At 40.5% G+C, this 27,982-nt stretch overlaps 1 protein-coding gene across 1 annotated transcript in view; it reads left to right on the forward strand.

Annotated features, from left to right (window-relative positions):
- Positions 1 to 4,632: 4,632 nt before the first annotated feature.
- LOC124805724 (sialin-like) overlaps positions 4,633 to 27,982 on the forward strand; it is an 89,512-nt gene continuing 66,162 nt past the window's right edge. Inside the window, exons 1-3 of the mRNA XM_047266294.1 lie at positions 4,633 to 4,648; positions 8,025 to 8,212; positions 15,417 to 15,650. Coding sequence (XP_047122250.1) covers positions 4,633 to 4,648; positions 8,025 to 8,212; positions 15,417 to 15,650 — 438 coding nt within the window. The remainder of the gene's footprint in view (positions 4,649 to 8,024; positions 8,213 to 15,416; positions 15,651 to 27,982) is intronic.

The raw sequence follows: 27,982 nt of genomic DNA on the forward strand, positions 1-27,982 counted from the left end.
AGCGAGGCAAAAAGTATGATTACCTTTAGTTACATACGATTTTAAGAGTCCAATATTAGTTGTGTAAAACTTTTACCAAGAGAAAAGACTATTGTTGGCATCAGGTACTGTACATATGTTCGAAGATATCAAGAGTTTTATGATTGTGCTATGAGACGGTTGTCAAAGAGATTTAACGGTTCGTGCTTCACCTCTTTCCGATTAAAAATTGGATCCTTTTCTCTTTCAATATCATATTTGTGAATATCGTTATTACTTCCAAACACGAATGGAAATTCAAATTGTTCAAATGTGTGTGAATTCCTAAGGGAGCAAACGGCTGAGGCCATCGATCCCTAAACTTACACACTACTTAAACTAACTTAATCTAACTTATACTAAGAACAACACACACACACCCATGCCAGAAGGAGGACTCGAACCTCCGGCGGGAGGGGCCGCCTAGTCAGTGACATGACCCCCACGCCGCGCGGCCACTCCGCGCGGCTGAATGGAAATTGACAAGAGAAATTCAATCGGTGAATAAATACACAAAGATGTTATAATTAATTAACCCAACTGCTTAAAAACAGATGACTACATGGATTTTTGTGTGAGTATGCCTGCGTGCGTGCGTGCGTGCGTGCCCGCGCGTTTGTGTGTGTGTGTGTGTGTGTGTGTGTGTGTGTGTGTGTGTGTAGACCCCACACACGTCTGGAGATAGTCGAAACCATTATGTTGTGCGACACCAAGTGAAAATCTGTAGGTGATTTAGGTGATTACTGTGTTCTCTAAATAGGCAATAATTCTCCGGTCATGCCATAGTATGGAAGCATATTTCGATCTGACGTCTATGAACTGGCAGACGAGGATAAAGAATGTCATGACTTTGTGACAAATGTATTTTCTGAATCGATAGCGAACAAGTGGTGGCCCAAGCCGTGCAAGAGGAAATGAACTGGATCTGGTGTCAAAAAAACAGCTCTGAAATTTTAGAGCCAGTGAACGTATCCATAGAAATCAGCGACCAACAGGCACATTAAAGAATATTTGATTATTGCTACTGAATAAAAAAATTAAGAAGTCGATACAAGTAACTAAGTGTATTCCCACGAATAACTTGTGTAAAATTTCGCAGACTGTTAGCCGATAGCGTGATATCCAATTCTTTCTTAATGTTTGCCTTATTAATCTTATCATATAATTAAATCGTTATGTTAAAATACCACTTCTGAACCTTTTTCCTCGATAATCCTAAATAATTATATTTGTTGCTAGATCCACAACGTTTTATTATTGTTATCACCTACTATACTCCATCTGTATTTAAACAATGTTTTAACTGTCATATGTGCTACTTGTGTGATAAGGTACTGGCCGCTTGGTATATACATCCAATGCCATTAAAAACGACAGAACTCGAACATAGCAAAAAATTGTATCCATCATCACACGCCAAATTCTAGCTTGCAACGTACAGTCAGAACAGTATGTGAATTTAAATGTTTTGACAGGTTCTCTGTAAAAATTTCCACTCGCGTTTCTGTCAATATGATCTCCTAATACTTTCACCTTTCATCCATATTTATTCATTCTTGTTGAAATACAACATTACTAAGTTCTGGAAATAGACGGGTCATTTCTTTCTAAAGTTTAACGCAAGGCCAATTTCATAGAAGCATTTCCTGATATTTGCAGAAACATAGTTTATCGATTTTTATAATAATGTATCACTGGTAGATTCAGTCACATTATGTACATGTACCACATACAAAGGGTTGTGCATTCGTGTTCAAATTAAAAACGTAGTTCACTGTCACAACTTTAACTGTGAATATTCGATTTATAAATTGAAAACTCCCTTTCATGTTGCAATCCGTGTATATTTATGTTTCAGGCGTATATCGCCTTTTTTTACATTTAGGCATCTTTAGTTGATTTAATCTGGAATAGTGTAGTTTTGGTTTTATATGAGATATTTATAAATTAGGAAAGACTTCACACCATGATTTTTACGATACTAATTTTATTAATTAGAGTTATTCTTTTTTGGAGCCTAAATCTGCGTTTCCTCTCCTCTAATTATTGGCCAGAGGTAGCACTGTCACTTATAAAACTTTTTTCGACACCATCTTTTTATTCTGAAGTTTTCATACTTCGTCAGCTAACTGCTGTGGGGTACCACTACTGGTCTGGAATGAATTGCAGAGTTACCTTACGAGAACTGCGAGCGATAACTGTCGTTAACTGTATGTCTACTTGTTTTCTTTTTTCTTATCTATTTACGTAAGTGTTGCCACTCTAACTTTGTTTCTTTCTGTTTTGAGATATAACAGTCAAAAAACAAAACAGCTAGCACGTACTTGAAATTTACTGTAAACCCACAACAGCTGACACAATCGTACAACAAACCTTGAACCATCCAAATGCACAACAGCAAGCAGCACTTCGACCTATGATCCACAGATTATAATGCAGTGCCATTCAACATATAAAACTACAAACGAGAACTAGGAATTGTAATGTACATAGCCACAAACAAAGGGTGCAATAGTAGCACAAAATTCAAATTGTTCAAATGGCTCTGAGCACTATGCGACTTAACTTATGAGGTCATCAGTCGCCTAGAACTTAGAACTAATTAAACCTAACTAACCTAAGGACATCACACACATCCATGCCCGAGGCAGAATTCGAACCTGCGACCGTAGCGGTCGCTTGGTTCCAGATTGTAGCGCCTAGAACCGCACGGCCACTCCGACCGGCTAGTAGCACAGTCACAAAGCTAACAACAAAATTAAAAGAAAAAACATCAAATACGAAACAACAAGCAACAACGCTACGTAAGCCAAAATAAAAACACACACAAGCACACATTCAATACCATAACAATAACACAGAATAAAAATCAGGAAAATATAAGAGAAGACACAAGATGGTACACAAACTCACACACTGCTAGCATTTTCAAAAAACAAGGCATTAACATAGGATACAAAACAGACAGTTCTGTCGAAAAATACATTCCAAAACTAATAAAAAACATACTGTACGGTTGTACCAAAAAGTAGACATGTATTAATTACAATGTAAAACATGTGATAAGAGATACACTGGGCAAGTAGGTAGAACGTTCGATATCCGATACAGAGAACACACGAGAGTCTGAAAGCAGGAGATAAATTATTCCACGTTGAAACGTCCCCTTAATACGATTATACAGGACTGTGCTTAACCTGACACACAATATTTTTAGCGCAACGCAATCTGACTTTCAAAATTCCCTACTAAAGAATGGCCCTGACAAACATTAAACTATACCTTTCACAAATCACTTACCTCACAAAAATCTTCGCTGCTCAAGCTACTGCAATACAGTGAGCGCCACTACTGCCAGCTAAATAAAAGATTCAAACTACTGAAGGCACTAACTACTGATAGGGGTAGTTAGCAAATGAAAGATATTAATAGAGAGCAAACAATGTATTTACCTTAATATCATCACAAGTCATAATATATATCAGTTCATGACAAATTACAAAACTCCGCCATCTCTCTCCCCACATCCACCACTGCTGGCGGCTCACCTCCAACTGCGCAACGCTACGCGCTGTTCATAGCCAGCTGCCTAACACTACAATGGCGAGTATTACAACAATGCAAAGCTGCCACGGACTGCACACAGCACAGCCAGTGATTTTCATATTGAGCGCTACGTAACGTTGCCAATAAGAAAACATAAACAGCCTACTTACAACGTTTGCAGAGCATCTCAGAGAACATAATCCCAACCCAACCACTATAGTAAAAAATATGAAAATAATCAGAATAAACAATAAAAGACACCTTCTAACCTTGCAAGTAAATTATCAGATACAAGAACACCACAGCTGCAAAGAAAACCCTTTGAGTGACCAAGTGTGCATACAAAACAACTCATTGTTGACGTAAATACATAAAATAATAGAAAAGATTCCCAGCAGATGATCATCAGAACAATGCTACAAAACTTCTTTCCCATCACTTTTCGGTGATCTCCTCAACATAGTGTTGACACCAAAAATCCAGTAGTCTAGTCATCTAGAACTCTTAACCCGCTCTCTGATAGCTATTAGATCCATATTCATCTCTTCGCAATGCCCTCCTCGATTAGCCACAAATTTACCAACATGTTGTTAAAATCTCTGTATTTCCAAAAAAAAGAAGAAAAACATTTACACGGGTATACTCAACTATGCACAAACACACACACACACACACACACACACACACACACACAGACACACACACAGAGAGAGAGAGAGAGAGAGAGAGAGAGAGAGTGAGAGAGATAGAGATGAGACAGAACAAAAAGATATACTCTATAACAAACAGGAAAAAGAGACTTCAAGTAAACGTACTGTTAAGACAGAAATCGGTGACAGTTCTCACAAAGGAACCTGTTCGTGTCTGACAAATAGTGATGTTCCACAGCAATTGATTTACGATAAAAGATATCTACAAAACAAAGATAATGACGCGAAAATGTGTCGATGTTATAGCGGCTCCGTCGGTATTCCTCCAGCCCCTCTATATTAGGTCGCAATCCATCCTTACTTTTCGAGCAAACTTTCCGTATAGCGAATTTCATTAAATAATTCCTCCAGGGATACCATGATGGATGCTCCAGGTGAGAACACCGATTGTTAAGGTATCACGAATTATAATTCATTCAAACACTCAGTAAACATTAACACTTTTGATAACATTCCGCATTTCAGTCTACATGCCACAATTTGCTAAAGATCGCTTCCACACTGATACTGAAGCAACGACCTTTCGCACCTAGTTATTGCACTACATTACCAAGAAAAAATATTTTATACACCATCAAAACAATCCCCTTTGTGTCCATGAAAGATCGATAAAGAAAGATAAAAACATCCGTAGTAGGCTGTTCGACCACAAGTAGTCGAAATTAACTAATCGCACGATTAAATAAAAATCACGTAAAGCCCTACTACGAACTATGTTTACGTTCATTAAGCATCTGGAGGCTGTGGATCCCCCAAAATACAAAATTTTAATATTATTCTGTTTTTTTAATTCATTAGTTCATAATTAAAGTAGCTAATAAAGTAACAAACTTCTTAATTAGTCAATGAAGCAATCAGTTCATAAGGTCAATCAATAAAGCGCTGATAAACGGATAGTAATAATCATTCATAAAATCTTATGTCATTACTTTCATCATAAAGGTGAAATATTGTCATGATACAGCAAAAAGAGAAGTAATGACAGGCTTTACAAAACACACACACACACACACACACACACACACACAGATAAATAAATAATTAAGGTGATAGCCACTATCATTGGAAATTAATGGATTCGAAAAGAAAAGGAGAGGAAATGTTATTTCAGTGGCACACAGTACATTAGACAAATACATGAATATGTACACACCTTACATCATTACAATATCCAAAAATATTTTTTCGTTGCACTTTTCTATTACATTTCATCACTGCACTCATGGGTACTCTGCTGTTTTGATAAATATCTAACTAGCATAGTAAATGCTTCACATGGCGTTCATAATGGTGTCGCCACTTCGCATCACGTGGATTTGTTGGTAAACACCCCATCGAATGTGGCTTACTGGGTAGGGCGACCGTGGAGTGGGGGAAGGGGGAGTCATGATGGCTGCGCTGCTCGCCACAGTACAGTGGTAGTGGTAATGTAGAATGATAGGACGTCACCAAGCGCCACTCGGTGGATGACTGCTCTGTTCACAACAATGTGTTGGCTGTTATAAGGAAGCATGGCTCGTTACCTCCGTGCGTCGCTCGGCAGAGAATTCGTAAACACTTGGATGTCGTGTGTTGTGACATTGGTTATACTTTCCAAGAGCCAGCAGCTTGCACTTTCCAATGCAGCAGTGACATAGTGTCGCCTTGTTACGGCACCTCATAAACACAAGAAAAACACGTGGAAGGATCGCTTCACATTAACAGATCCCACCGCAACAAAAAAAATGTAATCATCACATGCACATAGTACAATTCAAAATCATGCAGTGGCAAACTTAAAGGACATGCACATTGTGATACGGCAATGTGAGGACACTGTACTCTCACAAAGTGATTTGGCAGTATTACCTCTAACGTATGACCAGATAAGAAGAAACGCAGATTTCAGTTGAAAAAACCAATAACTGAAGTAATAATTTGGTAATGTAAAAATATTGGCGTGAACGGTTTTCTAATCTACAAATATCGCATGTAAATAAAAAGAAATTAAACTTGCTGCGGATAATAGCCACACTAACAATCTTGTTTTACAGTATTCCCTGTGAATTTGGAAATCAATGACAAAGATAATTAGCATATTTCTCATTTGGTTTTTCACTGTAGCCTGGTGGCAATTCCCAAGAGCATAGACACAGAGACATACACTGGTGTCCAAAATTAAATCAACAAACGGAAATTTTGCAAAGTTGTCTTTATTTTGCCACAAAACAGTATAAGCAGGTGACAGTAAAGTAGAAACAATGTAAAGAACACAGAACGTAAACAATTGCAACATACCGAGCTAGGTGTCGCAGTGGTTAGCACACAGGACTCGCATTCGGGAGGACGACGGTTCAATCCCGCGTCCGGCCATCCTGATTCAGGTTTTCCTTGATCTCCCTAAATCGCTCTAGGAAAATGCCGGAATGGTTCCTTTGAAAGAGCACGGCCGACTTCCTTCCAAGTCCTTCCGTAATCCGATGAGACCGATGACCTCGCAGTTTGGTCTGTCCCCCAAAACAACCCTCTGGCAGCGATACAGACCTGACAAAGACGGGGCATGCTGTGAATGATGTCATCAATCTCATGTTGTGGCAACAAAGCCCATACTTACTGCAGAGACGCTCGCAAGTCTTGGAGAGTGATTGGTGGATGCTGACGTGATGCAACTCATGTTCATAGCGCGTCCTAGTCATACCGTATGGGATTCAAATAGTGAAAACGAAAAGGCCACGCCATGCTTGCAATATCTTCCATTTCCAAGAAACCATCAACCACTTGTACTCTATGAGGTCGAGCAATAACGTCCGTCAGTACGAAGTCTGGGCCCACAGCACCTCGCAATAAATGCACATGAGGTCCCTAGATCTCGTCACGTTGCCAGACAGCAAGTAAAAGTTGCCGATTCACCTGTGCAATTTCATGAAGAGCTGTTCGAGTGGTCAATATAATCTTTGCCAACACCATTATGGATCCTCCTCGATATCGGTCTCTTTCCACAATTTTTGGGTCCCAAAATCGTGTCCCACATTCCCACCACATGCGAATATGTCAAGAATCACACTCCAGACCAATTCGGGAGTCATCTGTGAAAAGAAAATTAGCCCGCTGTTCGACCGCCCAGGCAGCATGTTGACGATTCCACTCTAGACGGTCCATTTTGTGAAGCTGCGTCAGAGGTACACATACTGCAGGTCTCCGACGTTAACAGCCACTCTGACGGAGTCTTCTGTACACTAAGGCAGTACCGTCGTGCCCTTACAGCCAAATAACGGTCCTCTCTTTCTGACGTGGTCGGCCCTTCCGTGGTATTTGCGGAACAGTTTCGGTCTCTATAAACTGTCGCACATCCGAGAAACAACAGAACGATTCGCATTCAGCCATAGGGCCACATCAGTTTGCGACTTCCTGAGTCCACTCTTGCAATGGTCCTCCACTGCAGAGAGTCTGTAGGTTTATTCTCTGTGCCATATTGCACCATCTGTGACTGTGTACTTAGCGATTATGGGTGTAGTACTACCCGGAAAACACTAATCCGTTTGATAGGTGTCCTGACTTCGTCGCTGCCGTGGTTGTCCGTTGTCTGGAATACCACCACCTTCCGTGCAAAACACGATCGTACGGACATCTGCTGACAGTTCGTAAGATTATATCGTGAATTACATACAGGACGGGAAAATAGCTGTTCGTTGTTTTAATTGTGGACACTAGTGTAGTTATGTTGGAACCCCCAACACACGCGACTATAATAGAATATCTTCTTTATTGCAGCACTGATTCCGCTGCGCGCTGTAATCGGCTTCCTCGGTTTCCTGGGGATTGTCCTCCAGTACATACTCAAAGTCACTTTATCGGTGGCGATTAATGGCATGGTCGTGCACTCTACAAATACGGAAGTTGCAGATGAAACGTGTCCTACGCCAGACAACGCAAACGCCAACTCCTCCGGTACCGCTCAGGTATGTATCACCTAAGGAAATTGGATGTGTTATAGCATAAACCATCTATGTAGATGTTCCTCACACAACAGGTAATAAATGATCAAATTATGAATGAAAAAACATATGATAGTGGTATAATATTCCACAACATTTATTATTTTACAGTCCGGTTTCCTACTGTTACGTCATCGTCAGGTTCAAAGATAAATATGTCTTGTGAAATTGAGATCAAAGACTACAGATTAGTGCATCTACAGAATACATCGGTTGGTTTCCAAAGATGACAATTGTCAAAGTTTGATTTAGGGCTAAGCAGAGAAGAATTACTTCAATGAAAGTGCGATGTAAAATTATTTAGCGAATGGTATGTGTTCATCAGAGACGAAGGTACTGTCAAGAGTGCCACAGGCTACTGTGATACGACCGCTATCATTTTCTATGTATATCTTGAGACCAGGGTGGTCAGCAATCTGTGATAATCTGCCGATGATATTGTGGTTTGCGGGAAGGTGTCGAAGTTGAGTGATTGTAGCGGGATATAAGATGACTTAGGCAGAATTTCTGGTATATGTGATAAACAGCAGCTATTTCTAAATGTAGAAAAATGGTATCTAATGCAGAAGAGTAGAATAAACAAAATCGTAATGTTAGGGTAGAGCTTGACACAGTCACGTCGTATAAATATCTGGGCCTAACGTTGCAACGAGATATGAAATAGAACGAGCATGTAGAGACTGTGGTAAAGAAAACGAATGGTCGACATCGCTTTATTCGGAGAATTCCAGGGAAGTGTGTTCATCTGTAAAGACTAGTGTGACCTGTTCTTGAGTACTGCTCGAGTGTTTGGGATCCGTACCAGCTCGGCTTAAAGGAAGACATCAAAGCTGCTCAGAGGTGGGCTACTAGATTTTTTACCGGTTGGTAGGAAAAACAAGCAAGTGATACGGGCATGCTTTGGGAACTCAAATTGAGATCCCTGGAGGGAAGACGGCGTTCTCTTTGAGGAACACTATTGAGAAAATTAAGGGAACTGACGTCTGAAGCTGACTGCAGAACGACTCTACTGCCGCCAACGTACATTTGGCTTAAGGACCACGAAAATAAGATACGAGGAATTAGGGCTAATACGGAGGCACATAGACAGTGGTTTTCCACTCCATCTATATGCAAACGGAACAGGAAGGGAAATGACTAGTAGTGATACAGGGTATCTTCCGCGACGCACCATACGGTGGCTTGCGCAGTATGTATGCAGATGTAGACGCAGAAATAAAATGGGTGACATGTTGAATAATGAACTGTACTACAAATTAAAAATGACTGAACAAGATAATCTTGTCCTTAACAGGCCCAACAGGTCCAGTAATACGGAGCGGTAAAATATTACAAGTGAGAGTAAACAGATAGCCGGCCTGGTTGGCCGAGCGGTTCTAGGCGCTACAGTCTGAAACTGTGCGACCGCTACGGTCGCAGGTTCGAATCCTGTCTCGGGCAGGGATGTGTGTGATGTCCTTAGGTTAGTTAGGTTTAAGTAGTTCTAAGTTCTAGGGGACTGATGACCTTAGAAGTTTAGTCCCATAGTGCTCAGAGCTATTTGAACCAGTAAACAGATAAGTGAAACAACTGTAAAATTTTAACAGGGCAGGTGTAATTACAGTACCTGAAATAGAGGAATAATGGTGCACATGAATGGAAGGGGTAATTTACAGAGTGGTTTGCAGCTAGAGCTGACCAATAAAGGAACTGTGTCTAATCACTCAATACTAAGCTTGAGCAAGTGAACATATGTTTATTTCAAGTTAATTCGTATTCTTCCGTTTGTGGATGCTACGTATGACTTCATCATGCATCTTGCATCTTAAGCAGGAGGCCTGCAAAAATAGAGTCACCTTCTCCAACTCCTATGGTGTGGGTAGTGCCCTGAAAGACTGGTCTATATATAATTTAACCCAGTAAAAAGTGATTTAGTGTATTCCACTCTTTTCCAAAGCTAAACTGCTGTCTTTACTATTGGGAAAAGCGTGCCCAATAGTGAAGAGCACATAAAAAAAAATGTCGTGTGACTATGGCCTCCCGTCGGGTAGGACGTTCGCCGGGTGCAAGTCTTGCGCGTCGATGGGTATGAAATAATGATGATTAGGACAACACAACACCCAGTCCCCGAGCGGAGAAAATCTCCGCCCCAGCCGGGAATCGAACCCGGGCCCTTAGGATGGACATTCTCTCGCGCAGACCACTCAGCTACCGGGGGTGGACGATGAGCATATAAAACGATGGTTTAATGTTCCTGGGTTTAAGCTTTCTGGCCATGTTCAGCGAGAATATTCCTAAATATGAACCTTGAATCATTTATTAAGGTCTTGTAGTGATGCCGGTCTGGCAGGGCAGCAACCATCCGCTTGAAAGGACACGACAGAAGTTGGGAAGAAAATCAGACTTTACTTTTGCAGACCACCCGGTTAAAGAAGGCCAAAGTTGCAATGTGTAGTACAAAGTCTTACATAATACCCACTAAGGGAGGAAGATGAACTATCTTGAAATAATGGAAATTAATAAACATTTATTTACTTGCCCAAACTTACATGGATCCACCAGACGTGTTTTGATGGGCCCTAGGTATGTTGAAGAGGGACGTGTCCTGACTAGGCGGCTAGCGGCTTTTCATGCGACGACACCTATTTTCGAGGAAATCTATGTTGAAGTTTTATTCGCTGCCTGTAACGTTAGTCATTTTGTGACTAAGCAAGCGTACCTCAGTGGTTAAGGGTCATGCATACCACGCTGGCAGTTGGGGCTCAAATCCTGCCTATGCACTTTCTTTTCAATTTCATCGTACAGAATATCCTTAAACATTACATGTCATGCAAAATAATTCAAAAATAGTAGTTTCTCAGCTATAATTTCATTAATAAATCAATACTTACAGTTAACTATCTTCAAATGCGTATTCCGTTTTTTACACAATAGATTACATATTCCCCTTAATCGCATCGCTTGCATCGCTTACTATGTTAGAACAGAATTCCAGATGGTATTTGTCGTAGAACGGCCTTGCCGCAGTGGATACACCGGTTCCCGTGAGATCACCGAAGTTAAGCGCTGTCGGCCGTGGCCAGCACTTGCGCTGTTGCCATTTTTCGGGGTGCACTCAGCCTTGTGATGCCAATTGAGGAGCTACTCGACCGAATAGTAGCGGCTTCGGTCAAGAATACCATCATAACAGCCGGGAGTGCGGTGTGCTGACCCCGCGCCCCTCCTCTCCACGTCCTCCACTGCGGATGACACGGCGGTCGGATAGTCCCGATGGGCCACTTGTGGCCTGTAGACGGAGTGGTTTTTTTTTTTATATGTCGTAGAAGCAACCGGAACTCCAATTCGTAGAGCATCATGCACACTTAATGAAAACACAGTTCGCTTCAATTCAAACAGATTATCCTTTTTTTCGATCAACTTCGATGCGAACGACTCGTATTTGGTCAGACCTGTGAAAACAGGGCGCTAATTTGATGTAAAATTAAAGAACATATTTTTATGAACTCTTCCCTCGAAACGATTTCTCTAATAGTCTTTAGCAAGTCAAGAACATTTTGAATTGTTTTCGAGGAAACTACCTGTAAATGTAAAAGTAACAGGGTTGGCAAACCTGAACCACTAGCGTGATAACCGTGAACCTTAGATGCTGAGTTACGCTCGCTCGGTCGAAACACGCCTAAGGCGTACACATGAAACTTAAACATACTTTTTTTTTCGGAAATTAGGGGCCGACGCTAGGAAAGCAGCTAGCCATGTACTCGAGTACAGATTACGACAAATTTCTTATCTAGCATATGCAGAACTTCGATGCACGTCCTGCAACTATAGCATTGTTTCTGAATAAAATTCCAACACCAGTTGCACTTTTCTTTTTATTTTAACATCCAAGACAGATTTCGGCCCCGAAAGCCATTATCCAGTTATATACATCAGTCGTGCTGAGAGAACCCATGGACTTCGTACTTTACCTACGCCTCTTCAGCAATTAAATTCGCTCCGTCCGAATATAAACTTCACAATGGAAGTGGAAAAAGATTCTACTTTACATTTTCTTGATATTTTGGTACGAAGGAAACAATATGGAACCTCGGGATACAGCGTCCACCGCAAGCCAACGCTATAGATCTATATTTGCAAGCCGCAAGCTGCCATCATCCTCCACAATGCGGTAGTGCATTACTTACGTTAGTTCGTAGAGCGCGTGGTATTTGTCCACTCCTTTTGACGGCAGTGTTCTGACAAAACTGTTATTCTGAGAGATAGGTACGTAATGCATTCAGGCCCAAGCGCGTTCAATCTATGGAGCAGAAAGGAGCTATGAAGACACCCACCACTTTGGCCTTTTTGCCGTATTTTGGTGCCATGTCGTCAGGAATCGGGAGAGTCCTCGGAGAGATATGACATTAAGTGTGTTTTTCGATCATCAGCAAAACTGAGGAACCTGTTGGGTTCTGTTAAGGATGATCTTGGCCTGACAAAACGTGGTGGGTACAAGATTCGTTGTCGGTATGGGGAGGCATACACAGGGTGTTACAAAAAGGTACGGCCAAACTTTCAGGAAACATTCCTCACACACAAATAAAGAACATATGTTATGTGAACATGTGTTCGGAAACGCTTACTTTCCACGTTAGAGCTCATTTTATTACTTCTCTTCAAATCACATTAATCATGGAATGGAAACACACAGCAACAGAACGTACCAGCGTGACTTCAAACACTTTGTTACAGGAAATGTTCAAAATGTCCTCCGTTCGCGAGGATACATGCATCCAGCATCCACCCTCCGTCGCATGGAATCCCTGATGCGCTGATGCAGCCCTGGAGAATGGCGTATTGTATCACAGCCGTCCACAATACGAGCACGAAGATCTCTACATTTGGTGCCGGGGTTGCGTAGACAAGAGCTTTCAAATGCCCCCATAAAAGAAAGTCAAGAGCGTTGAGGTCAGGAGAGCGTAGGGGCCATGGAATTGGTCCGCCTCTACCAATCCATCGCTCACCGAATCTGTTGTTGAGAAGCGCACGAACACGTCGACTGAAATGTGCAGGAGCTCCATCGTGCATGAACCACATGTTGTGTCGTACTTGTAAAGGCACATGTTCTAGCAGCACAGGTAGAGTATCCCGTATGAAATCATGATAACGTGCTCCATGGGGCCCAATCAAGACATCACCAACAATGCCTGCCCAAACGTTCACAGAAAATCTGTGTTGATGACGTGATTGCACAATTGCGTGCGGATTCTCGTCAGCCCACACATGTTGATTGTGAAAATTTACAATTTGATCACGTTGGAATGAAGCCTCATCCGTAAAGAGAACATTTGCACTGAAATGAGGATCGACACATTGTTGGATGAACCATTCGCAGAAGTGTACCCGTGGAGGCCAATCAGCTGCTGATAGTGCCTGCACACGCTGTACATGGTACGGAAACAACTGGTTCTCCCGTAACACTCTCCATACAGTGAAGTGGTCAACGTTACCTTGTACAGCAGCAACTTCTCTGACGCTGACATTAGGATTATCGTCAACTGCACATAGAATTGCCTCGTTCATTGCAGGTGTCCTCGTCGTTCTAGGTCTTCCCCAGTCGCGAGTCATAGGCTGGAATGTTCCGTGCTCCCTAAGAAGCCGATCAATTGCTTCGAACGTCTTCCTGTCGGGACACCTTCGATCTGGAAATCTGTCTCGATACAAACGTACCGCGCCACGGCTATTGCCCCGTGCTAATCCATACATCAAATGGGCATCTGCCAACTCCGCATTTGTAAACATTGCACTGACTGCAAAACCACGTTCGTGATTATGCTACGTACTGATGTGCTTGATGCTAGTACTGTAGAGCAATGAGTCGGATGTCAACACAAGCACCGAAGTCAACATTACCTTCCTTCAATTGGGCCAACTGGCGTGAATCGAGGAAGTACAGTACGTACTGACGAAACTAAAATGAGCTCTAACATGGAAATTAAGCGTTTCCGGACACATGCCCACATGAAATCTTTTCTTTATTTGTGTGTGAGGAATGTTTCCTGAAAGTTTGGCCGTACCTTTTTGTAACACACTGTATAGGCCAGAGATGTCGCACGCTACAAGAACGCTGCGATGAATGTCAGCGTCATACAAGCCTACGCCAACCGGAAAAGTCTGCAATTGCAGAACACTGTCTGAATACAGGACATCAGATGATTTACGAAAAGACGAAAGTTTTATTCCCGGTATCATCTTTCTGGGATTGCGTCATTAAGGAAGCAATGCATATCCGTACAGCTGATAATCTCATCAACAAGGATAAGGGATTTCAACTGAGCACAGCCAGGAGCCCTGCATTGGGTGCTGTTAAATCAAAACGAGAACATCAAGATTGTTTCAGTAACATACCCGTCATGACATGAGTGACGTCTGGCCGCACTGTTAATAAACGTTGCGTACAGCGCACACGCGGAAGGCCCGCACTAAGATTTTCGGCAGGGGGTATTCTGAGTATGGCGCCATCTATCAGCAAATCATTGCACATGGAATTTGCAAACCCGTGAAGACTATTTACAACATATCCGGGAACGCTTGAAGAGTCACAACTATTACATTAGGTTAAAGGAAGGTTCCTTGGTTTCAAGTACGTAATTATCACCAGTTGCAGCAGCCGTCACTTATACATGGTTTCATTGTCTTAGATTTTTCTAATAGCCCTTAAGGGCATAAATTGACAGTCCTTTGCACTGTTCCGCAGTGGGAGTTATTGACACGACTTTGGCGAGACAGTAAGTGGAACTGTGTAACGGACTGTCAATTTGTTCATTTAATGACTAATACGAAAATGTATAATGCTGCTGTGTAAGTGACAGCTGCCGCAACTGATAATACGAGTAATTACGTACTTGAGTGTCAACGAACTGTCCCTTAACCTTTCCTGTATTGACGATGATTCGTAGATCGAACTAGTCGATAAATAGATACACATTGCAGCAGCTTTTGTTGGTTCAATGATACATTTTGCTAACTAATAGAAATTATTGTAGCTACTTGAAAAAGGAAACGTAACCCAGAGAGTATCGTCTCAGTTTATTTTCTTGAAAAAGCAGCAACAATTACGTTTTATGTTTTACATATGTTGCTTGATCACTTGCGATAAAGTACACCACTAGTAGCCGAGTCTAGAATTCAGTTTTTGTTCCTGTTCCAGGAAGGCGAATTTGACTGGGACGACGAGATGCAGGGGTACATCCTGTCGTCGTATTACTATGGGTACGCAGCGACCAACATACTTGGTGGCTACGCAGCGGCACGGTTCAGCGCTCGCTGGGTGTACGGAATGGGACTCCTCACCGCAGGGGTGTTTACGGCTCTCGGACCTCTTTGCGCCTACGCTGGAGCCATTTTGTTCATGTTTTCACGCATTATCGTCGGGTTAGCATCGGTAAGTATACGTGGATCATTTTTATGTAACACGCAGCGTTTGTTATCTTAACTGTTAGCTATCCATCACTTCGATGTAGACGGGACGTTAAACTCTCTTCTCTGGCTGCTAATTACAAGTACACTACCGAATACCATATTCAGTACTTTACAGATAGCTATCAATATATTGGCTGGAAGATTTGTTGATGCTCTGTTGAAAAGGTCGAGGAGAGAAATGTCATGCCTTAAAATACTCTCGTTTCGATGTTTCATAATTCAGCATTCATTCCTCTTCTTACCACACAACCAAAAAAGCAATGCCGTAACGATTGCATAGCTTTTAACGAAATGCTCTGTTGTAACTGCTATCAGCTGCTGTTTTGTCATACGTTGAATATGTGTGTTTTTTCTGTATACTGTCGCTTTCGTGATCACGTTATCTTCAGCCGGAGCCAAATCTGGCACTAAGCGATAATGCGAGTGCAGCCAGAAACTGATACAATTTTAACTTCGTAAGAAACAACGTGTTACAACGTAACAGAATATAATCGTTAAAACGACTTTCACGTCTCGATGTATCATTCGAACCACCACACAACGGCCTTTCTGAAAATCACCGTATACATCTCATGTGTTTGCAAGTGTTGCTTACCGAATAACATCCTACCCTCCAATCAACTTGGAGAAACTTCTGGCCGCATTGGAAGCGTCTGTATCTTCCAGATCGGTCCTATTATATTTACCGTATATATTTTATTGGGTTCTAAACGTGCCTGTTCCCTCTCCGACAGCAAAAAGAACTGCAGCGGCGGAACAGGAGGAAGCTATGGCGAAACTGGTATGCGTCAAGGGCGTATGCATGGTGGTTGGAGGGAGGGGGGAGGCACAAAAACAGAAAAAAAAGAAAAAGGGACTGTTTAAGAATTAACCGGGAGCGGTGAATTACCTGTCCTGCTGCGGGTGAGGCGCACCTCTTCGCACAGCCCAAAGATTGTAAACGCACGTTCTTGTCACAGTGTCATTTCGTCCACGTGGCACCCTAAGGAAATTACTACCGAACAGGCTTTGTATGGGTTATGTATAGGGTGATCAAATCATTTTCCAAAAAGAAAAAGAAACGGGGCACAACCAGCTGGGCGCTCCAATGGGCCTCCCACCCCAAATGTACAGAGGTTATTTTTTATTTTTTTATTTTTAATATTAATGTTCTGTTAATACATTCTGTTAACACTACGTTAGCCTATGTATCGTAACTAAAAAGGATAAAAACAAATTTACTGTGATTTATTTCGGCAGTATCTGTTTAATTAATGATATTTATAACAAAAAATTATTATTATTTTCCAAAATATTGTAGCTATAGAATTTTTAATTAAATAAAATTAATATACCATACTTGACTGCCCTTGAAGAAAAGCGTATTCTTCACTTTTTCCAGACTTCTTGATATGTCTTTTCTTAGAGACGTAGCGGTAAAATTCTACATAGCCGATTTTGTAGCTTTAAAAATCTGTATGAGTACTTCCAGAGACTTCATCTTCATTTTATTCGTTTCATTAGTCAACTGGATATTTATCAACGAAAATATTCTTTCTACATCGGCGTTATGGTCTTGTATTTTAGACAAATACCTTGCAATTATTGGCGTCTCAGAGTACTGCTGAAGATGGTCACAGAGCTTTTTAAAAATTCACCCACCACTGAGTTTGTGTAGATTTTGCTCGACGAAATTTGCCAATATTCTGAATTGATTATAAAGAATGAAGTCATCGATTTAAATTTTTACCTTGAAATAAGAAAATGTCTCTTCAACATGTTTCCATTTTGGCGCTCTCTTCAATAACATCCAATCAAACATCGACAGTAGTGGTGAATAAGAGGTGCTCCAGTTGCTCAGATATTCATTACAAGTAGCACAAAAATTGCCAACTTTTTCTTAAAAGTCTCCTCTTTTGATAACAGACTAAAAGAAATTCAATGGTGCTCTTTTCTCTTAGTAACAGTTTCAAGAGTATTTTTCAGAACATCAGTTCTATTACACTTTTTGTGCTTCCCCTTAATTTTCTTTATTTCACGCTGCGAAGTGCTCAGCTGGGTGTGAATTAAACGTAAGTAGACTTCATTTTTGTCTTGAGGCAGGAAAATATCTTTTAAGGTTTCAAACAGCCAGATGACTCTCTCTGCTGCTGGAAACAGTGTTAACCATCGTATTTTCGAATGGCACATTACATTAATATATTCATTCCCTACATAAACGCAAAAATCTTTAAGCCACATTGCTCTAACTGCGTATATAGAAAAGTAAGAGAAATGCCTACACAATTATATAAATAGCAATCAAATGAAATCCGAACGTCCGCCACACTGGGACTATAGAGTGCATCCATTCAAAAGTAACCACCACTCGCGTTAAGACATTTATCCCACTGGGAAATCAGACGATCAACTCCTGTTTCGTAGAATTTGGTTGGCTGCTGACAGATATACAGCGGCACCAACTCTTGCACTTCCCCGTCCTACTGAGGCCGACATGCACGTATGTCTCTCTTCAGGTCAACAAAGAGCTGAAAATTACACGATGAAAGATCTGGGCTGCTCAGAGAATGTCACAGTGTTTCCAAACAATTCGCTGAAGCGTAGCTTCCGTCCAGTTGGTACTGTGGGGGCGGGCGTCATCGTACAACAGGACCATTCCGACAGCCCGAGAACAAACGGCAAAACCAACAGTAGAAACGTCCCACTTCTTCTCCGCTAAAAACATTCAAAGCTGTTCACATAAATTTCTGTAAGATCATGATGACATACTTTTTCGGCTACAGGGGCCCTCTGTTCGCCGAGGTCCTCGAGCATGGAAACGTAAGCATCGTGCAGCGCTGTGAAGGCACTTTGCAGAATCTGCGACGTGTCGTAGAGTCTAAATGTGATTACTGTTTCTGCAGCTTTGTATCTCTCTTCAGGGACATAAAGCATATTAGGACCAAAAATAAAAAATTGGTCTCTTTAGTGGCAAAAATCTTATAATCAGCCTATCACAATCTGGAAAAACAGGAAAGGACAATTTTTAATGTTTCATTGGAAGTGGTTTCTAACCAGTTGCAGAGATTAATTTGCTGCTTTTGTTGGGAATTTGGCCTGGACATAATGATGCCTCTGTCTTTCAGGAGGACGAAAAGACTTGATATAATTCAGATTCCATCCGGGACAACCAATGTGGCTCTCAATACATAATTTTTTTGAGTGTGTAAAATATTTTTAAAGAAACTGTCGGGCAATGTAATTTCTAATAGCTCCATGTCATTTGAGGATTATCAGAACAGTATTCTTAATTTTCAGTCGTTTGCGTATTATCAGCTTCCATTGGCACTTTTTAGGAATCGCTTTAACTATGCTCGGTATGCAGCACAATAAGCAGAGCAAAGGGTTGGACCGTTTCTTACTCCACAGCAATTATGTCTAAATAAAGTTAGTAGATACTGTGACTATCTGAAACCATTAATCTTTCTCTCATCAGGTATGACTGGTTTAAGTAAAATATTTATTTTCCTCTTTCAAATGACACTTTGCTCTATTGCGACGACTGTGGTGAATAAATTAGAAATAGTTTCATTGTTACTGAACTATAGATGATTCAGAAGTTATTATAAGAACTGTGGTACAGGAATTGCTACAAAATGATGTGTAAGAAAAATTTTGTTTCAGTAATACAAGTCAAGTTTGATGGAAATTATCTGTAACATAACAACAAATACCGACTTGATTCATTTTCCTCTGCTTGTGACCTTGGTATGAATTACGTATGCAACAATCTATTTCTCAATAAGAACTACCTATTACTCGAAAAACATTAATGATACGTGGCTTTTTTGTGTAGTTTAGGTGCTACAAATTCGTTTGTGTCACTCCGGATATTAGCACTATGCGGCGCTACGTTCTCTTGCCACAGTCAATCGCGCTCTAGGCAGGAAAGGCTGTACAAACCGCTGCTGTAAGCGGTTCTTCGTACGACAAACACAAGTAACTTTAACCACTTTTTTAAAAAGATATTTGCAGTGTGTCTTAGCACCTAAAATTTAAACATTGTATTTCTTTTCATGCATTCTGCCGGAATAAAATTTCAGGGTTGGTTTCGACACGTCGGACTGGACCATACCCTTGTCGAACCTACTTCAGGTTGCGTACAATAACAACTCTCGACGAAAGTTGCAATATTTACCTATCAGGACTACGGTGCCAAGATTCTTTAAACATTTATAGACTGTATTTCCTGTAATCAACTATCGTACAATCAACATCTAGTAAACTAATTGATCTAAAGCACGCACTCACACACGTAACATAGCCGAAGGAAAGCAAATTAAACAAGCAAGGAATAGATAAGATGTTTTGACGATTTTATTGCGATGTAGTACTTAAACTGCTTATTAATAACTTGAATATTCAATGTTAATGTTCCACAATTATTTATTTAATAGTTCGTTATGAACCAGCTTTTGGCTGCTTAGGCCCGCATCAGATAACTTAACACTAAACAGACAGTCCACACAACTTCAGTGAAAGTTCATAGCTGTACAAAGATATGTGACATTTTATTACTATATCGATTCAAAACGCAAGCATAATGTAATACCTAAAGAGACTCTGAATTAATAAATCTTGTATTACAGTATATTTAGATACTAAAACTATATGAATATAGTTTTAGTATTTCAATATGCTGTAATATAAGACATACAAACATACAAATAAATCTTATTTTACGGGATATTTAACATTGAAACTGTATGAATATAGTTTTAATATTCGAATATACTGTAATATAAGATTTGTTTGTTCAGAGACTCTTTAAGTATTGCATTAAACTTGCATTTTATATCGATATACTCACAAAATGTCACATATCTATGTACAACAATCTTTGTACAGCTATGAATTTTCACTGAAGTTGTGTGGAGTATCTGCTTGGTATTAAGTTATCTTCCGATGGCTTAAGAAGCCGAAAGCTGGTCCATAAGGAACTATTAAACAAATAATTGTGGAACATTAATACTGTGTATTCAAGTTATTAGTGTAACTATGTTCCTCCAAGACCTTACGGAATAGTCCTTAAATATTAAACTGCATGTTTTTTTTCAAAATACACTCAGTGTTTACTCACATGTCACATCCAAAACGATATGAGAGGTGAAACATCTCCAAAGAAAACTGTACAACATGACGGAGTCCATATCTCAAGATTTGTAAAAATTAGTATTATTTATTGAGTACAAATATATATATATATATATATCGATGTCAAAGTCTGTAATCATCGTTGTCATTCAAAATAAAACGCTTTCTTCACCGCTCAAAGTCACTTCATATGCGATTGTGTATATTTCACTTAGCAACATCAAATTAACTATTGTTTCAGCTTACAGAGCCAACACTGTATATTCGATTGTCTCCGTCGAGATGATCTGCTCTTAGCCAACATTCGTAAAGATCTCTGTCAAAGGAGGAATGGTTATCCATTCAAGTAACCTTTTCCTTAACTGTGATATAAGATAAGCCAATTTTCTTAGAAAACCTAATTAAAATATTTTACCAACATCAACTCTGATGAACACTAACACCTACTCGGATCAACTATAATAAGAATTTTAGTACACATATTTATTACCGAAAAAGTCGTTATTTGGGTGCACGTTTTGTATCCCTTCCACTTCAGAGATATGATGAGCCCATACCTCTGGGTCCAAAAGCCATCCCTCTACTCAAACTGCTCCTTAATTTTCGTTTCATGTGAAATGTATCCATATGTCAACCTCCTATAAGTTCCAGGAAGTCGCATTGGCCCCTTCACATGATACAGCTTCCACTGACTCTAGAGGCCCATCTGCTTGCTCGGTCGTTTCTCGTCCCATCTTTTGGAAGAATGCTTTATGATTGCATATAGTCAAATTTATGTACAGATTGCATCAGTTAATTGGAAATTTTCCACTGTATACTTCCAGCCTAATAAACAGTAATTGATTCTTTACTTTACTTACTTTATTACGTAATTTTATATTTGATAACGAGCGTAGGTTGTGTTCGAAACATTAACAGACTCATACAATAAAATTACCTAAATTAAAGCTAAGTGGTATGTCATCATAATCCATACTGGACAATAGCTTTTTATGTGCGAATTAAGTATCAGGAATCAGATTTGGTGTAGAAAGCATATTTGAAAAGTAATCGAGGTTCTGATATTGATATTTTAAGCAATTCATATTAAGTAAAATACTGTCTTGTGTAAGAACTAGCTATCAATAGTTTGACGTCATGTTTCGATCAAAAAATTTCATTTACTTCAATAGCCACTGTAATACAGTATTTAAAATTAAGTGGTGCGGTGCTTTCATACCATGTTTCCGGAGGTTAGATCATGGATGGTGGATCCTAAAAAACATATGCCAACTTAGATCCACAGTTCAAATCTCTGCCACAAGTGAGCGCTGCCAAAAGATCAATGATGGCGTGAGTTTTGAAATTCTTATGACGAACTGAATGTTAAAACAAATTTATTTGAACATCCAAAATAGCGGTGGTGGGAGATCCGAAACTGGATGATGGTAGTGGTGAAAAAATTTAAGAAAATGCAAGACCGTGGTGATGGCCGGAAGTTTAAAAATCTAGGATGGCAGAACTTGTCCAGTTGTGCTTTGTACTCCCTTCCTGGTGCCAATTTACCCTCCTGTTCCCCAGTCAACCTCAGCGAAATTTTAAAGTAAGGCAGTTAATCATTAGAATTGCATAAAAACAGCGCCAAGTTAGAAGATACGCAGAATTTCAGAACAAATTTATCTAAGTGTCGCCAGAAGTACCACCATGTTCAAAGGCATTTGCACACAATGGCGCTATGTTTAAACATATTTGCCTCTGAATTGCATGCATTCTCTCTCTCTCTCTCTCTCTCTCTCTCACACACACACACACACACACACACACACAAGCAAATTATTGACACACCTGCCCCGATAATCATCAGAGTAATATACTATTGATGAAACGAAAAAACGCCAAATAAAACACAACAAATATAAATTTTATCATAAAAAATTTTCATGCAGTAAATGAAAGTGTACTTTTACTTGTTAACACACACAGCCTAAAAATACGAATTTAATCGTCATCTTGTACATTTTTTAAATATCATCTACTGTGAACAGTAGGTTATTACAATTTTAGAAATATATGAGATATCTCCATTAGACAAGCAAGCTCTGGTTGCTGTGTCTGCCTTAATAAAGTCTGAATGGCACTGAATTGCGTTTTGAATGCAAACTGTGTACAAAATTGATAATATATCCGGCATGTAAAGACCAGCCGGTTCGTTACACTGGAACAGAAACAGCTCAATGCAACAGATGCATTAATAATTATCATACACTTAAAAAGTAACAAGGTATTCAGAATATGTAAAGCACTCCCTCTTAACCAAATATGCTACCTTCACATTTACTTCTGAAAATCATTCAGATCACAACCAAAATGAAAGACTTTGTATAAGAGAACTAAACACGGTTGTGAATTAAACATGGCGCTGTAACAATTTCAGAGATATAATGTTAATATTTCTTGTAGTCCCACTCCATGGTACTTTGCGAATCCAAACTGAGATTTTTATACACACGGTTTTTCTGCTATGCTCATCTGAAAGGAAAATCGCATATGACTATTTTCGAAATTACCTGTGTCCATATTGTTCTCTCTTCCATAAGAAATTATGCACCTGGCGCCGCTGTTAAGAGAGTGAAGTTCAACAACACAGATGCTTGAGAAGATTAGTGGAAGACATATTTTGCAGTCTCGCAGTTGAATCAGCACCACGTGGTGTTGCGAAATACCACGCTCAATATTAGATGACACTGCCCTTCTCCAATAGTCTTTCATTGCACATTGCACTTTCCCCATTGCCCACGTGCTTCAAGTTCTCTAAGATGCAAGCAGAGTAAGCCATGTAATCTCTTAAGACTTTCCCAGCGATTTGTTATCATCTCGTTGAGATTAGGTGTTCTGAACCTGGAGCAGCACGGAAGCACGCCACATGATCACAGACCGAATACAGAACAGCAGAAGATCTTTCATACATTACAACAAGCAATTAGTAACCAAAAAAAGAGTTTACATTAGTAAGACTGTATAGTGTATATCGTACTTACATTTTGCATGCAGAAAGAAGAATGTGATAACTGATGATAGTGACTACAATCATGGTGTCATCCGTGATGGTGGAGCAACGAAAATGAGCAACTGTAGTGATTCTCCTAGCCTTTCTAACACGCCACCGTGCTGAGTCAGGAAGTTCCGATGGGGAAAAAAGTGATCAGTAAGCATTAGTTAGCAAGTCCTATCTTGCTGACGAAGAATCTTATATTGGTTCTACACATTCACAAGGACTATGATCTTGGAAGAATGCAAGCTGCGATGAATAGATAATAAGTGAAACTCAGTCATGGATGTGTGTGTTATATCCCTGTTTTGTACAACAATAGAAAACAGATATTCATGCAAGATACTTCAATGCTTCTCTGTCTGCATGTCTTTGCTGTAGCTGACCACAACTAGGAGGTGATAAAAATTATTTAACTACGCTCTTTAAGGTACGTGAGATAATCTAAGCCCCCCATCTCACATGCAACAACACTCTCTAGCAGTCGACAGCCTCCTCTGCGATAAAATGATTGCCTAGCTGGGTGCTACCTTGCATTCTACAATGTGTTACGTGTACAAGCACTGCAATTACGTGAACTGTTTTGAAAGCACATATTTTTACCGGCGTCTATATCAATGATATACAGCTACATTGACCCTTTCAACAGCCATCGTTAATTTCAGACTACTAATTAAGATGTCCTTCAATATATATTACGAGTATTTCATTATCATGTGAATTATTGCAAGGACTATTTTAGTTCTCTCTCCCCTCATGGTTACAGATAAGCATTTCACCATACATCGCCGTTGTTGCCACATAACAGCAAAAACTGCAACAAATCACCCTAACAAAAATTACCACGTTCTAAAGTTAAGACAAGTTGTAGACATTCTTCGCCTTTATGACAGCTTGAAATCTGCTAGGAGCGGAAGCCAGATAGGGTAGTGATGTTGGACACTGGGGTCTGGAGCAAGGTCAATGTTCTTACTCATCCTGAAGATGTTCCGTCAGGTTTGGTTTAGGACTCTGGGCTGCCACTCCGTTTCAGAAATGTTATAGATTTGATGCTGCTTTTTTGGCCAGGAGCATTTTCATGCTGATACAATCATTTTCCACGAACTATTTATCTTCTGTACACACTACACAGTGCTGTAAAATGTGATCATATCCTTCTGCATTTAGTGTTTTCAGCTGAGGGCAATTGGTGCCCTGTCATGGGCAACTGAATTCGAGAAGATGCCCTTACTGAAGATTTCCTCACACATTAGAGAGAATAAGCAACTGAGATGATTGCACTGTGAAATTATAATTCTTGCGAACGAGGGTAATACTGCACTAAGATTAGGAAACAAGCATACATTTTGACTTCCTTGCGTCTGCATATTCCTTGCTTGAAGTATGGAAGAGAGTCCCTTACTTGAAATGTGAAGGAGAAATAAGATGATAGCAGTTATAGAACACATGCATATAATTAACGTTTACTTGATTATGCTTATCTTGAGGTCGCAGATGCTTTTGAAATTATGTTTCTTGGAAATGAGGATGAGAAAAGTTGATGCATATGTTGTTGATAAGTCTGAACTTCTCCCTTTTCTGTCTGTCAGAAAACACGTGAAAATTGGCGGGAGCTTGGGCAGGCATTTCACACGAGGTAAAAAATTCCAGAAATGTGCCTGTGTATACTGTTTCCCTCCCCACCACTTGCTGATTCAACAGGAATGTTCAGAACTGCTCAGAGGTATTCAGGACTATTCGGGCAGGGGAATGGGTTATTAAAGCTGAGCTCCACTCGAGGAAGGTATTTCAGGAAGATAGACATAAGTCTCAAAGAAGAATTAGCATTTCGTTTAGCAGAGGTGTGCCACATATGACCAGAACCACTTAAGAAAGGCGATATTAACACATTGCCATTTCAGCAGTGTGTGTCGAGGTACGGCACATGCCAGATGCAATGTGAATTACAGGCCTCACTATGCAATCCCTGTTGTATTCCACAATCTGAACAGTTACAATCGGCATTTCTTCATTATGAACATTTGGAACAAAAGTTGACAGTTGACGACAAAGAAGTTAAATTAAATCTGGGTAGAATTTCTTTTTTGCCATTGTAAATGGTGAAATATTAATAAAACAACAGAAAGTCCAGGTTGCAATGTCAGCAATACTCCTTCTCATTGTTGACGCCATTTCCTGCACACCAATCCCCACATTCCCACCGTGTTGCTGCTTTTGAACACTATCTCTCCCAACGTCCTGCAGACTCAAACCCACTACCTCACTCCTCATACATCTTATTAACTTTGCTTCAACACACAACTACTTCTGCTTTGAATGGTAGGTATACAAAGAAATCTGTGGCACAGCAATGGGTACTCAAATGGCACCCTCCTATTCCAGCCCATTTATGGGCCATCTAGAGGAAAGCTTCCTAGCACCCAAAGACCCCAAATCACTAGTTTGTTTCACGTTTGTTGATGATATCTTCATGATCTGGACTCAGGGCCAAGACACTCGATACTCATTCCTCTGCAACCTCAACACCTTCTCTCTCACTTGCTTCACCTGTTCCTCCTCAACCCATCGTTCCATCTTCCAGGACGTTGACATCCCACCCTCTGATGGCTCCATCCACACCTCTGACCACATCAAACCCGCCAAACACCAAAAACATCTACATTTCGACAGTGCCTTCCCTTCCTCAACAAAAAATCTCACCCATACAGCGTAGCCACTTGGGGACAGCGGATTTGCAGTGACCAGAAATCCCTTGTCCAGTATGTTGAAGGTCTCACAAAAACCTTCACAGACAGGCAATATTTTCCAGACCTATTCCACAAACAGATTTCCCATGTCATATCCCCACACACCCCAAATCTTCCCACCACCTGCAACAACCAGCTACAAACGAGAACCACCTTTGTCACCCCATCCAGGAACAACTGAACCACATTCTCTGTGAGGACTTTGGTTATCTATCACCACCCTCTGACATGAGGGACATCCTACCCAAGATCCTTCCCACCTCTCCTAAAGTGGTGTTCTGTCTCCCACCCAAACTCCACAACTTCCTAGTCCATCTCTATGCCACTCCCAATCCCAACCCCTCGCCATAGATTTCTCGGGCATGGAAGATCCAGGTGCACGTAATCCACCGACACAGCAATTTCTATTCCAGTCTTGTCATCAGCTTATCGTACCTTGTCAGTGGTCAGGCGACCTGTGAAAGCAGCTGTGTCATACCAGCTCTGCTTCAATCATTGCATAGCTTTTTATATTGGTATGCCTATCAAACAGCTGTCCACCAGGATGAATGGCCATCGCCAAATTTACCAACAGCAAAGTGGACCACCTTGTTGCACAATATGCAGCTAAACATAAAATGCTTGATTTCAATGGTTGCTTCACGACCCAGGGCATCTGGGTCCTCACCTCCACAACCCGCTTTTCTGAACTGTGCAGATGAGAGTTATCCTTACAACACATTCTTCGTTCCCGAAATCGTCCCGGTCACAATCTACAGTATGCTACTGTCCCCACGCCTCCCACCCAACAGTTTTCAGCCATACTGTCCTATCACATCTTCCCAATACTCGTCCCCTCATCTTCACTCTACGCCGCTCTCTACCAACGCCCATTCTAGATTGCTGCTTCAGTACGACGAGAGAATCATGAGTTCCTGAGGTGTGCTTGGTTGTGGTAATGTGTGTGTTATCTTTTCTGAAGAAAGCTCAGTTTGTAACAGTCCTTTCATTGTGCCTGTCTGCAGCTCAACATGTCACCTTTACTAGGAGAAACATAAATCGTTTACGAAAAGTAATGCAGTATTGTATCAAGACTGGCACTGCTACATAAATTTTCGATTTACCGATTCGCTAAATTTCTTGGCTTGCTCGCTCGAAAAGTGCGCACCACACATGAAATCAGACGTACTCAATACAATGAGGACACATTTTCCTGATGAGAGTTTTATCCAGCTAATCGGAAGGGAATTGTCTGTATGAATGTGTGAGCAATGAATCATCTTTGCTGGAAGATCACTTACCTTTGATTGAAGAGTTGGAGACTTTATTAACAAGCGAGACTTTAACACAAGGCAAGGACCAAAGAACTTGAACGTATGGACTGTATTAAAACACTTGGATATTATTTCCATTTATATTTGAAAATTG

Source organism: Schistocerca piceifrons, chromosome 7, assembly GCF_021461385.2.
Source record: "Schistocerca piceifrons isolate TAMUIC-IGC-003096 chromosome 7, iqSchPice1.1, whole genome shotgun sequence".
Classification (NCBI taxonomy): Eukaryota; Metazoa; Arthropoda; class Insecta; order Orthoptera; family Acrididae; genus Schistocerca; species Schistocerca piceifrons.